Here is a 13,645-nt window from a genome sequence, read left to right as displayed (position 1 = left end):
CAGCATGAGCTCAGAAAGGCTGTTCTTGTTAGGAAGTCATCAAGTCCTCAATGTCCACCCCAGATGAGGGAAAAGTGACTGTCAGGCTCTCCTTCTCTCCTTCCTGGGGAACTCCAGGAGGCAGCTGGCAGGCTGTGAGGGAAGGAAGGGAGGAAGGGAGGAAGGGAGGAAGGGAGGAAGGGAGGAAGGGAGGAAGGGAGGAAGGGAGGAAGGGAGGAAGGAAGGAAGGAAGGAAGGAAGGAAGGAAGGAAGGAAGGAAGGAAGGAAGGAAGGAAGGAAGGAAGGAAGGAAGGAAGGAAGGAAGGAAGGAAGGAAGGAAGGAAGGAAGGATAGATGGATGGAAGGAAGGAAGGATAGATGGATGGATGGATGGATGGATGGATGGATGGATGGATGGACAGACGAAAATGGATAGATGGACGGAAGGGCAGGTGGATGGATAGACGGATGGATGGATGGACGGATGGACAGCCGGCAGGGCCATGTCTGGGCGGGCGTGAGGGGGCCGGCGATGCCGCTGGCCCCGGGGGAAGGGGTGGGGGCCGGGTGGGTGTGACCCGATCTCTCCCCGCCGCCGCCGCGGTCCGCCCCGCTCACAAGGTGCCCGAGCGGCAGAGCGAGCAGCAGCAGCAGAGCCGCCTCCCCGCCGCCCGCAGCGCCCGTCCCGCCATGCCCAACTTCGCCGGCACTTGGAAGATGAGGAGCAGCGAGAATTTTGACGAGCTCCTCAAGGCGCTGGGTGAGGCGCTGGAGCCCGGCGCTGGGCAGCGGGAGGGGAACACGGGGAGGGGGCTGCAGCCGGGGCCTCGCTCCGGTGCCCGCTGCCTGCGAGGCCGGGCACCCGGGATAGCTCCTTGAGCCCACCGCAGGCGGGAGAGGGCGGCGAGCGCTTCCCGGGGAGGTCGGAGCCTCACCGGCGAGCGCCGGCGGTCCTGCCCTGGGGATCCTGTCTTGGGGATCCTTGCAGACCCCGCGTTTGCCGCCCGTGCAGCTCCCCGCCGCGGAGGGTGCGCGGAGGGAGCTTTGTCGTGGGGGCTACGCGCGGTGCCTTTGCGTGGTGCTGGGCGAGCTCAGCGCAGGGCACGGCTGGCGGCTTCAAGCTGTGCTTCCTCCCCGCTTCGCCCAGGTGTCAATGCCATGCTCAGGAAGGTGGCGGTGGCTGCCGCCTCCAAACCCCACGTGGAGATCCGCCAGGATGGGGACCAGTTCTACATCAAAACTTCCACCACTGTCCGCACCACCGAGATCAACTTCAAAATCGGGGAGAGCTTTGAGGAGGAGACGGTGGATGGACGAAAGTGCAGGGTAGGAGGAGAGCTGGGGTGTGTGTGCGTATGTGTGTGACCAAGTTCTTTTTAGACAGAACAAACACTTCTGCTGCCAGTTCCCGGACAGTGGCATCGCTCCCCACCACTCTCTTCTTTACAGAAACACTCTTTGGGGGTTCTTAGTGGTCATAGCTCCTCTGGTCTCTCTTCCAACTTTTTCCCTCTTGCAGGTTAAAACTGAAACGTGAAGGCAACAGTGCATGGCAGGTCCAAAAGGCAGAGTTTGAGTACTTGCTTCTCCTTGGCTGGCAGGGTTTTGTCCAGCTCTTTTTGCTTCCCTCTCCCCTGGAGACCTCAGTTGCAGTTAAAGCTCTCCCCAGCCTCTGTCCCTGACAGAAGCATGGGGAATGGTGGAGAAAGAGAGACGTCAAGGGTCAGGATTTAGTGCACAAACCTGACATAACTTTTGTCCTAAACTGAATCAGCAGAGCTCACAAGCAGGACTGCAGACTGTTACTAGTCTGGGGCTGAAATTGTCTTTCATTCCCTTTCCAGTTTGCTGACCATGTAAGTCTCTAAGGGTGTAAGACAGACTTTTAGCTAGTGTTATACCAGCAGAAACACTATATAGATACTGTTTCCATCTCCTCATGCAGAAGTGTATTAGAAGGTGTTCACTGGAGGGTTTTGGGCTTAACTCTCTGAGCCCCTGGTCCTCTCCTTTGTAACCACTTCTATGGTCATGGAGGGGTCTTTAATTTGGCAGCATCCAACATCAGCTTCGCAGTAGTCTTGATACATGGGACCTGGAGTACTGGAAAGCTGGGCTGTGATCATAGTTGTCTTGTGAAAAAAGTTATCCTAGGCTCATGGGCTAGTTGTCTTTTCCTCAGGCACTTTACTCTCACACTTACAAGAAAAGTACATAAAAGAAGTATGAATAAGGAGTATTGGAATGTAGTCCCAAAGGAGAATACAGTTTTAAAAGTACCCTATGATGGTAAAATGTTCTACTTTCCAAAATACGATCTCTGCTAATCCTTGAGCCAGATTCTGAGACCATTTGCACTACTAAAAATGCAGAACTTAGCGTCTGGGGCGCAGTAGGGAGTCAGTGAATGTTTAGAACATCCACTTGGTCTCTATGATGAGTTCTTGTGTGTTTAAGAGTTTGTTCAGGAAATGTTGCTGGCTTCGTTAATTTATCTTGTTCGGCAAAAGCAGTATTTTAGTGTCTCCATGAATAATGCATATACAATAAATGTGACCCGCTTTCTAGAGAAGGATTTATTGCTGCAGATGGAAAAACAATAATTACAGCTGCAAGCTATGAAAGTTGGAAAAATCTGAAAGAAATGTGTTTTGTGAAGTAGCAAATTTTTTCCATGTGTTGTGAAATTATTTATAGCCCACTATGAGGAATAAGTTGTAGTGCTGTGTGTATCTCACCAAGATGGGCCCACAGAGCAGAAACTGACAGATCATAAAATCATACTTCAGAATGTAATTTGCAATTTCTGGCAAAACTGCTGACGGGTGATAGATTTTTACACACTTTATGGGGTGGAGGGTTTTGTTCTGCCAACTAACTTGATCCATTGTTCATACAGACAAAGAGCAAGCGGGATGGAGTTGTACTGTGCAAGGCTCCTGTAGCTGCCACTTGAGGTGGCCTGTTGGCTTAAAAAGCTATTGTTTTGCTAACATATTTATGAAGTAAACAGCTAGTTTTAAATCAAAGTAAAGTTTGTTTCCCTTGGAAAGTCTGGGAAGTGTTAACTTGAATTTATGCGTACATACGCACACACACACATGTATATGTATGTGTATGTATATGATCATAGACTGATGAATGTCTCCCATGTGCCAGTTATAAAGTGATTGCTTGCACATTCATTATGGGGCATCCTTCTGCACAGCTGTTCCATTGCACTGTAGAATAATAGTTCACTGCTAGAATGAAAAGCAACAGAGTCAGGGCTTGCCTGTTTGTGAAACCCAAACAAAATCCTGTATTTTCTTTTCTTTTGTTGGCTTGTTTGGGGGTTCTTTGTTTATTTTTTCAGTGGTTTCATAGTCGTTATTGAAATGCTTTGACCAGACCCACAACCTTAAAAAAGTAATGTCCCAAACACTAGAATTCTAACCAAGTTTCTTGAATTTAGTTGTGATTTATTCTAGTTGGTCAGCAGACCCAGTGGTTAATACACAGTTACCTTGGCACAGAGCATGAATGGGTGTAAGTGACAAATGCTGCATCATTTATGACCACAACATGATACATGTGATTGTTTATGCTTTTATGCTAAGGGGACTCTGTAGTGATAAATACCATATCAGATCAAACCACATGTGTACAAAGATGCTTGGGAATGTAGACACTACATTATCACATGTTTCTAAATGATGCTGTTCAACATCAAGCATTTTATGAAAACTGGCTTTTTAATTTGGAAGCAAATGCAGATTTGCACTGAAAAGAGACATTTACGATTACTTTGTTACTAATATAGACCTATTTTCAAAATGCCCCCTCACACCTTAATTTTGATTTCACCACTTTTCCACTGATCTCTTTTGCCCTTTGCCGTTATCTATGTGTTGCTCCTTTACTGCCCCAATTATTCTCACTACTGCTCATTGTTGTCTCTCTGCCTCATGCTGTTGGGGAATATAATTAATGTTATTCCTAATGGTTTTCTTGCCTGCAGAGTTTGGCCACTTGGGAGAATGAAAACAAGATCTATTGCAAACAAACTCTTATTGAGGGAGATGGCCCCAAAACATACTGGACTCGAGAATTAGCTAATGATGAGCTGATTTTGGTAAGACCCTTGACCCCACTCAACACATGAGCCATATTAACAGCTTTTTGTTACCATGTAGTGTGACTTCCTATTTTTCCTTACTTAAATCCATCTGCAAAACTACCATTTTCATCTTCCTCTACATCACTTTCATACATTACTTTTTTCCCTTTCTTTTTAAATGTTTCTCTTAAGAACAAATGAAGATATATGCAGGTTCTCACTCGTATTTTACTGCTCTGGCTTCTGCCATACTTTCACTGGTTGAATAATCACAAGTGGGCCACTTCTGTTCTGCAGATTCACAACACAATCAAAGGATTTTCTTGATTTATTGCAGATTTTCTGTGGTGAAAGTGAGATCAAGGCATTTGATCTCATTTCTGGAGAACCGTCTCTTTTAGGCATGTGTATAATATGTTGCTTCTTATTCACAATCACAGGTGTATATCAGGAAAGATGTGGCATGTTGTTAGCATGCTCTAATTTCATTCTGTTTATGAAGAACATACAATTCCTCCCTAATCTCTGCCACCTTCACCAGCTCTTTGATCACCTCTGAATCCAGTTCACAATTGCCTTTAAGAGTTTCTTAAAATATACTGATTTGCACATTTGCTGTCAGCCAACATCCTCTCACTCCTGTGTGACCTTCCATAGGGCAGCAGGGTTGCTGTAGGCATGCTGAGCAGCACCTCTGCAACTGCCTCCCCACTTATGCCATGAATCGTGTGCACTTTATTTATTTATATCATTCTTATTGCTCTAAGAGTTGAGTTCTCTTCCCTGAATCTTTCCTCAGCCGTCACTCTTCATTAATGAAACATTATCCAGGAGTGGATAAAAACAGTTTCTCTGAGTTACAAGTAGCACAGTTCAGCTTGAGTTCAGAATCACTTTATTGCACATGTTCTTACGAGTGGATTCTGGATAAATGGTCGATTAGACTGTTACGCCTCATCAGTTTGGGCATGGAAGACAGGCTGCTGGAGTGATGGGTAAGAAAACATCAAAGCAGGGAGGGTTTATATCACAGTTACTAAACCTTTGCACTTTAAAAAACAGTCTCCCCAGTGTTTCTCTAAAGCAGTAGGAGCTCTGTTTTTAAGATTGCATCTGAAACAAATCCAGACCCAAACCTAACTAAGTATAAACAAAAAGCTTTTAAGGTGTTCATATTATTCCAGACATCTTGGAACTGTTCACCCGCCCCTCATGAGGAGGTGTACGCTGTTAGTGAAATCACACTGGTTTCTACTGAACAAACGCTCCAGTTCTGGATAATTTCTTTTGAGTCAACCACTGGAATTCTTTATATTATCCAAAAGCTTTAGGAAGCCAGGTTCTTTGATCTCTGCTTCAGATCTTTATATATAATGCAGTGGACAAAATATATTCTCAACTTTTATTTTTCCAGCTTTCTAACAGTATGTTTCTGCAGTTTACTGTTTAAGCAAAAACTAGTGAGGGTGCTGTTCAACAAAGTGAACTGCTCCAAACAAAACAAGGAAACCAGTCAGAATACAATTGCCTCCTGCAATCAGCAATGTGAACTTATGCTGTTGGGGAAGAAGAAAGAGGTTGGTTAAGAAACCAGAGTGATTTAAAGATTATAAAGCCATCTAACCTGTTTTCTTGTAAAATACAGTCTGTTGAGCTTTTCTGAACTAATTATTTTCCAAATTAGATATAAATTAGGAAGAACTTCCTTGTTGTTGAAATATTTCTATTTGTAGGAACTCAGTCACAACTTCTGATAAGTTGTTTTACTGGTTAATTTCCTTGCCATTAAAATATACACATCATTTATAATCTGTAAATGTCTAGATTCAACTTCCAGTCATTACATGTTGTGTATAAAAGAGCCTAAATTATATGCCAAAAGTTTGTTATTGCAAATACTTCTCTTAACAGCACTGATCAGGCCACCTTGGAAGAACTTTTTTTGTTTTAAAAACCATTGGAAGACCTTGAGCCCTTCAATATAAAGGGCTTTTATAACCCCCTCCAGTTTATCAATTACCTTTCTAAACTCTGAACACCAGCACCACACATACTGGTTGGCTGGCAATCCACTAGCACCTCATGGAGTGGTGACTTCATCTCCCTACTCTTATCTAAAATTATTCTGATTTATATGCAAAGACTGTATTAACTCTTTTTTGGGAACTCTCACTCAGCTGATTGTGATCCCGAGTAATGTTCCTGCTTTCTGACTCTCCTTCCCCTCTTCAGTAAGTTGGGACTATGTTCACTGGTTGCATTATGAAAACATAGTGGTTGCTTCCAAGTGATCCAGATCATTCTGTGTGTCTTTTAGTATTCAATATAATATGTAGTTCCATTCTCCTACCTCTTTTTTTGGAGCATAATGGCTTCTTTTGCTTTATCAAATATTAAGATATTACTTGGTCATCAGGACAAAGATTTTTAACCCCTGATGGCATTTGACCATTATTTGGGCTTTAAAAGCTAAACTACCTGTAGGGATTGGCGGAGGTATGTTCCTCAGCTCTAACAGAGAACAGAGTAGGAATAGGAGCTCTTAGTGAGGACACCCTTTTGATCTCTTACCTCTCAGCTGTGTTTGGGTTTTTCATCACTACACTGAAGAAAGATTCAACATAAACTATTTTATCTTACCCTTGGAAATTTTCCTTGGATCTGAGTCTGCAAAACCCTATTTACATCTTCAGAACTGAGATCACAGTGAGGAGAAGGTATTTTTCTTTGTCTTCCCTTTTTTTCTTCATCCATCCTCCCAGCTTTGTTAGGGTTCTTCAGGACCTGAAATTCGTTCTCGTTCAGGTTTGCTGCCCATATCACTTCAACTGCTTAGCAATTCCTATCTTCACACTTCTAAAACCTTCCTGCTTACCTAAGAAGTATTTTCTGTTCTTTTACTCTTTCTGATGTGCTTTGGTAAGCTTCCCCTATTTCCATTCTGGCAGAGCACCTTAAGTAAGCAGAGGAAACCATATTCTTGTGAACTCCTAGATGTCTGCAGCTAGGAAGCTGTCTGCACGGGGCAGAGCCTGGGATGTAGCAGGTTAGGAACTCTGTAAGGCTGACGCTTATTCTCACAGTCTCTGCTCCTGTTTCTCTAGCCAAAGAAATCTTTAAACAAGTCTTGGGTCTCCTTCTTAGCTATTTGCAGAAGGAATCAAGAAAACACATACCCCATCTGGAAAAAGTTGCAAGAAGGAATCTGAAATGTGTTAGACTGAGGCAGGAATTAGAAAAAGGCTTGGGGCAACAGGCAGGGGGTAAGGAATGAGTGTTACTCTGCTAATACTGGCTGCATAAATGTTGGAGCTTTGCCACATCATTTTGATCTAATATGCTGCATTGCTTAGGGGGTCCATTTGATTATGACATTTTCCTAGTGGAGGGATACATTTTTCCCCCAACACAGCATGTTAAATAAAATGCATTGACTATCACATATAATAAATGAATAAATAAAAAATCAGTGTTGAATTGTCATGACTACCACAGAGCTAAAATAGAAACCATATTACTGTATAATTATCCATCTTTCTTGCATCCTGGCAGAAGAATTCCTTATGTTCTTCAAATACACTCCCTCGGAGCAGTATGATGGTCTTCCCTGTCACTTCGTGTCCTTTGGTACACAGATGCTAGGAACAAACTATTTAGTTAGCAAAGTTCTTCTTTACCTTCAGGTACCGGTTAAGTTTGAGTTTAGTTCTGCTTTATAGAAAAGGTGCTGTGAATGTGTTAGAACACTGCAACTCCTCTCATCAGTGATGGTTATTCTGATCTCTGATGCGTTTGCTGGGATTTCAGTGCTGCATTCTTAGAAGTACTGGACAATGTAGATAAAAAGATTACATGGAATATGCAAGCAAGGGAGGGTGGAAAGGATAGATCCCCACCAAATCCACATCTGCTTGTCTTGACTGTATCTTTAAATTGTGTTGTACTTCAAGACTATAATGCACACAGAGAGTCAGGATATCTGTGTTTACAACTCCACAGTCATAAACTCTACTTGTATTAGCAGTTGATCAGAATGTAACACAAAAATATATATTACCTTTTCTTGTCTGAAACTTAAGACCTGGGAATAAGTCTGTTCTTAATAGGCTTTTTCTTCCCTTTTATAAGGTTTTTGCTGTTGCTGTGTGTTTTTGTCAGGGATATTAATGAACTATCAATCACTTGTGTAAGTCAGAAGAACAAAAGGTCTGCTCTTTACAAAGTTAAAGGATGTTGCTTCCAAATGTTAGTTATTCAAATGAGAAACAGTTCTATTCAAACTTTATCTGCATTGCTGCTTTCATGGCTGCTCATGCTTCTATATATTTTTCTTTAATCTGTAACACACAAACATTTTAAAGTGGGTAATTACTGAAGTGAAGCTTTAAAAACAGCCTCAGACCACATTTTGCACAGTTCACATATCACACAGGGGTTCTCAGAATCAATTATAGCAAGGGTCAAAGATCAGAACATTAGGGGGGTTCAAGCATGGTTTCTATTCTTCATTCCCTCCCCAGCAAAATCATGCTGTAGTTGATTAAAACTGGTGAACTGTGGAGCTTAGATGAGTGAGTGAACATCTTTTAAATGATATTGCTGGCTTCGGAAATTAAAATAGTAGGTGAGAAGGGTCAATGTGAATTTGGAAAGACACTTTGCAGCCGAGTGCTGAGATTTGTGATGTGCCTAAGCCTTGTACTGAACACTGTTAAACTACCTAAGTGTTTGACTTTTCTATAGTTTTTGGAGAGTGATATTAAATAAAATCAGTTATCAAAAGGAGGGTCCACTCATACGGAGGTCATTATGAGGGGGGTTTTGTTGCTGAACCTTGTTAAAGCAGCCTTGATTAAAGTTTGTAAGCCTGTAATAATGCATATATATGTGTTGCATGGACCTAATGCTTTAATTTACTGTGAGCAGATTTACAAGGGGGCTTAGGGATCTGCAGCCCCTGCTCACTGGTACAGCTTGCTCTGGGTAACATCCCAAGCATATAAGCAGAAAAAGAAGCCAAAGCCAGTTGCATCTTGGATGCATCTGATCCTGCATGCAGCTTAAATGTTTGCTGTATACTGGTTTTACTCTGGGAGATACCATTGTCTCATGTACTTACTTCCGTCATTCATTTGCTGTATGACTCTGAGGACCTGGACTTGTCCATGGACAAAGACTTTTCTGAGCATTTAAGTAATAGCTTCTCTTCTCTATTTGTCTGCTGATATATTCTGTCTTCTTTTTTGCAAGTTGCCCCTGCAGGTTGGTCAGTCAGGAGCAGATAACAGGATTCTTGCACACACTGACAGAAGTGATCTTTCCCAGGTGGTTAGTTCCATGACACTCTTTGTAATTATACTGTGTGCTCCACTTACCACAAAGGCTCCTCATCAAGTGTTTATAAAGAAGGCCTTCAAAAAAGCAGATTTACTCATACAGTAATATATTACTGCCCTGTAATTCTCTCTTAATCTCTACTGATGTCAGTGGTCATCAGGTTTTGAGTGAACGGAGTGAGGTCGTTGTATTGGATTATCCCCCTGTGCAGGGCTTTGTTTGCAGGGTGCTTTCGGACACTAAGCTACAGATTATGACAAGCCAAGTGAAGACAACAATTCTGTAATTTGCAGTCATGGCATATATAAAATCCTATTTTAGATTTAGATAGAAGCCTTGTAGCATTTTGCAACGTAAGGAGGACCTTTGCAAACTGATGAGAAGGTGATGATTGAAAATCCGTCATATTCTCATTAGACTTTAACTGCAGTTTGGTGGTGCTGCACTCTTTTTTGAGTTGCTTCAGTGAAACTTCACAACCACATAGTCAGGATCGCTCACTCTTTCTTTTTTATTAGGAAGTTCTACTCCTTTGGGTCATGGAAATCTTTAAAGTTTGCTGGTTCTGATATGAACTATCACTTCTTTCCAATCTAGAATTAGAACCATAGACGCTTAATGTCTACTTAAAGACACTGCTTCATCTTACCACCGAATACGAGGATTTAAGTGCGAAGGATAGAGGAGTAGCAACCTTTTGATTTGGATCTTTCTCCTGAGCTTGGTCCCAGCTGTACATTAGACATTTCTGTGAGTAACCACAAGAAAAGGAATGCAGCAAGTTTGAACACGTTCCTCTTTGCTTTGTTTAGAAACATTTAGTGGAGTTTTATCAACAATGCTAGTAAATTACAATAAGATAGGGAAACACCTTTTACGTAAGTCCACATTTAAACCATGTACAAAGCCATTTATTTATGTGCTTCAGTATGGAATTAGGTTGCTAATTATCTGAATGGGTATAAGGTACAAAATCTAAGTGCTAAAATATGCAGCTTATCCCTGAAACAGGTCAGAGGCCACATAACCAAAGCTGGATCTTCAAGGAAATGATGCTTGGCTGTTTGAGAAGTGTCCAGTGGCTACATGGTACTCCAGAGTAATTGTAATTGGGCTTTGCATGAACTTTCTCTCTTTACATTCTAGATTTAAACATATGATTGTGTGAGATCATAGTGGTTTCCCAGACTGTGAGGCTGTTGTGTTGCAGAGAATGACAATTCTTGTGTATAGCAACTGATTAAGACTAGTATGGTTTTGGGGTTCCCCAGGTATGTCCATGTTTTTCACACTTAGTTTTTATCCTGGCAGAGCAATTTGAATGCAGTCTTTTGCCTGAGATCCTCAAGAGTCCAGAAGTCCAGCTGGAGCTGGATGTTGGGAATACAAAACGAACAGCCATTGCACTTTGTCACAAGCATGTCATGCTGTGACTGTGTGAGTGCACAACAGTCAGTCTGTGTGTACATACAGTGCACTCGCCGCCTCTGCAGTGCTCTGGATGTATCCACACTATTGAGCTCTCCCAGAAAGTTACTGTTTCTCTTTTCTTCCTCCACAAATTCTTACCTTTATTTTCACACTCCCTCCTGTGGGTCTTGCAAGGAAGCTGCCAGACAGGTTACATGGATGTCTTAGGAGCAAGCTCCGCCCAGGAGCGTGGTCTCAGAACTGGATACTTAGTCCTACCGTGGCATCCTAGACAGGCTTGCAGTATGGATCACATCTATTGCAATCTACTCTTCCCTGCACTGTTCCCTCTCAACACAGCTGCTGACCTGTTGTGAGAATAACTGCTGTTGCACAGGATTAGGGGGAAGGAGTTTCTCTCTTAATTTCCTAAAAGAATAGATACAAATTTACTAGGGAGGTTCCAGGAGTTTTGGCAAACTGCTGCTGCAGCCTTTCTCGTTAGAACTGGCTGATGTGGCTGCAAAGCTGTGCAGCTCCAACTGTCAGCCTGGGGCTGGGCCAGCTCTTGAGGAACAGAACACAAAACCTGGTTTACTATTATTTATGTTGAAGCAGCAGCAGCAGGGTACCCAAACTTCACTGTGCTTAACAGCACCTGAGCGTACCATAGAAAGACAGAAAGACAATCACCATCACAGTGACCTTCCAGTCTCCACAGACAACCTCAAGCCCTGGCTTCTCTTGACTCTGACTTGCTTTCTCTGGCAAAGCTTGTGCTAAAATCATTTCACCTTTGTGTTTCATTTTGGAAAGGTTGAAGGAAGCCATAGCAAAGTTATTGGCAGCCACAGCTGCGGGCAATAGAGACCTATCTGCATCCTTTCATGTTAATTTTCAGACATTTTCATGTATAAGCTAAAAATGTACATATTGATAGATGTGATGTGCTATTTATAGGCATGAAATCTCAAAAATACTAACAGACTTTTCTTCTCAATAAAGCCAGAGTCACTTTTAAAGCGAAGTCCTTTCAAAGAGGTGTTGGCCAAACCAGGTGTAGAAAGCATTAAAACAAATAAAGTCCAGCTGAATTTTCATAGCACACTGGGGTAGGTCTTAATTATATTTTTCAGTGAGACCTTGGCAGTTATTACAGCCAAACCTCCCACCTCACAACTTCTCAGTGCTGAGCCCAGAGCTGTCAGTGTAGCTAAGCAGGAAGGACTTTGCAGTCAGTATTTCCTCACTCTTGCACCCATTATTTCCTTCATGTTTAATTGCTTGCTTAGATTTTAGCCTGCCAGACCTGAATACATACAAACACTTTGGGGTTCAGGTGGCTTCCTCACACAGCTGCCACAATCACCGTCCTGCCTGAATGTCCTGCTAATCTGTGCTTCAATATTGCTGTGATAGAATTGCCTTTTAAATGCAAAACTACAGAGTGATTTAAAACTCGCAGGCTTTCAGATGCATGTCTGAAACTGCTTCAGTCAATGATATAGCATCATATAACACCAACTCTCAGTATCTGGAAAATAGAGGTACTCTGAGGTACTGATTCTGGTGTAAGAAACAGGATGATAATGGGACATAGTCTGCAGTAAGTCTGTGACTTTCAGATATGTGATGATCAACCGTTTGTGAGATCTCATAGATGTTTAGTCATGTGAAATGAGCTTAACTTGATCTCCACTAGATTTCCCTCCATTATATGCCCTCATTTCAGACCTTCATAATAGTTAACAAATTCACTGGTTAAGGTCAGAGTATCCTGTGACTGACACTGCCCACATTATGGCTTGGGAGAGAGGGTTTTGCTATCCTAGCAGAGTGTGTCAACATCTTGCAGTAGCATGATATGAACAGGTTATAGGTATACATTCTTCTGCCCTTCAGCATTGCTCCACTGACTTCATTTGAAGTACTCTGATTTATACCTGCAAAAACCAAAGAATACCTTTTGAACATTCCACCCTCGGCATTTCCAGTTCAAAGTGCTGCAACTGCTCCTAAATGTAACAATGGTACATTCCAAATTCTCTTTCTTTTCTCGTGTTTATTTATAAATGCATGCCAAGAAACTATAGTAAAAGGGAATTTCTGTCTCATTTATCATTCTGACAGAATTCATCGTGCCTTGGGAGAAAAGGTCACTTACATTGCATTCCTCTTCCAAAATGATTCATTTCTTTACTCTCATCTGTCAGAAGACATAAGAAAACGTATTTCTGCTGTTGAACTAACTACTATTGTAAAAATCACATCCCCAAATCGTGTTAAATGTTTGCTGGTTCTGTCTCTTCTGATTGTTTTATATTTCTTTTCCAGACCTTTGGTGCTGATGATGTTGTGTGCACACGAATTTATGTAAGAGAGTAAACCCATCAATTTACTTGTCATCTGGGATGAAGTGGAGAACTGTGAAAATCCCCAGCATAATGAGTATTTGTGTGTGCTGTTACTAATGCAGTGTTGTATGTGACCGTGTGTGTTATATCTGAACCCATATCCTCTGTAATGTGTATTTTGCTTTCATTTTTCATCGCAGAAATCCCACTTTCCCACTTTCATGCCATCATTTTTTGTGTCTGCTTTGTATTTTGTAGTTCTCAGTTGATACAGTTTCATCAATTATTAAACTTATTGGGCTTAACTCAGAGGCGTCTTGGGGTGTTTTTAACAGAGAATCCAGCAGTGCTTTGGTTATGACTGAAACACTTTTTGCCCTCTGTTGAAAGCAGTGTGGGGTTTCACTGCTGCTGGCTAGCACTATGCCATCAGGGAACACCTCCTAGGGCAACACGAAGCACAGGA

The 13,645-nt window shown here is 42.2% G+C and overlaps 1 protein-coding gene across 1 annotated transcript; it reads left to right on the top strand.

Annotated features, from left to right (window-relative positions):
* Positions 1 to 669: 669 nt before the first annotated feature.
* CRABP1 (cellular retinoic acid binding protein 1) lies at positions 670 to 13,249 on the top strand (the record flags this gene model as incomplete). The annotated part of the gene is made up of 4 exons (XM_080626179.1): positions 670 to 739; positions 1,127 to 1,305; positions 3,980 to 4,093; positions 13,160 to 13,249. 4 exons carry the CDS (start codon positions 670 to 672, stop codon positions 13,208 to 13,210), a joined length of 414 nt encoding a protein of 137 aa, XP_080482305.1. The 3' UTR covers positions 13,211 to 13,249.
* Between the last annotated feature and the right edge of the window lie 396 nt (positions 13,250 to 13,645).

The sequence above is a fragment of the Psittacula echo genome (genome assembly GCF_963264785.1).
Source record: "Psittacula echo genome assembly, chromosome: 10".
NCBI lineage: Eukaryota > Metazoa > Chordata > Aves > Psittaciformes > Psittacidae > Psittacula > Psittacula echo.
Note: the sequence above shows the minus strand (reverse complement) of the source record. Positions and strands in the feature narration are given on the sequence as shown.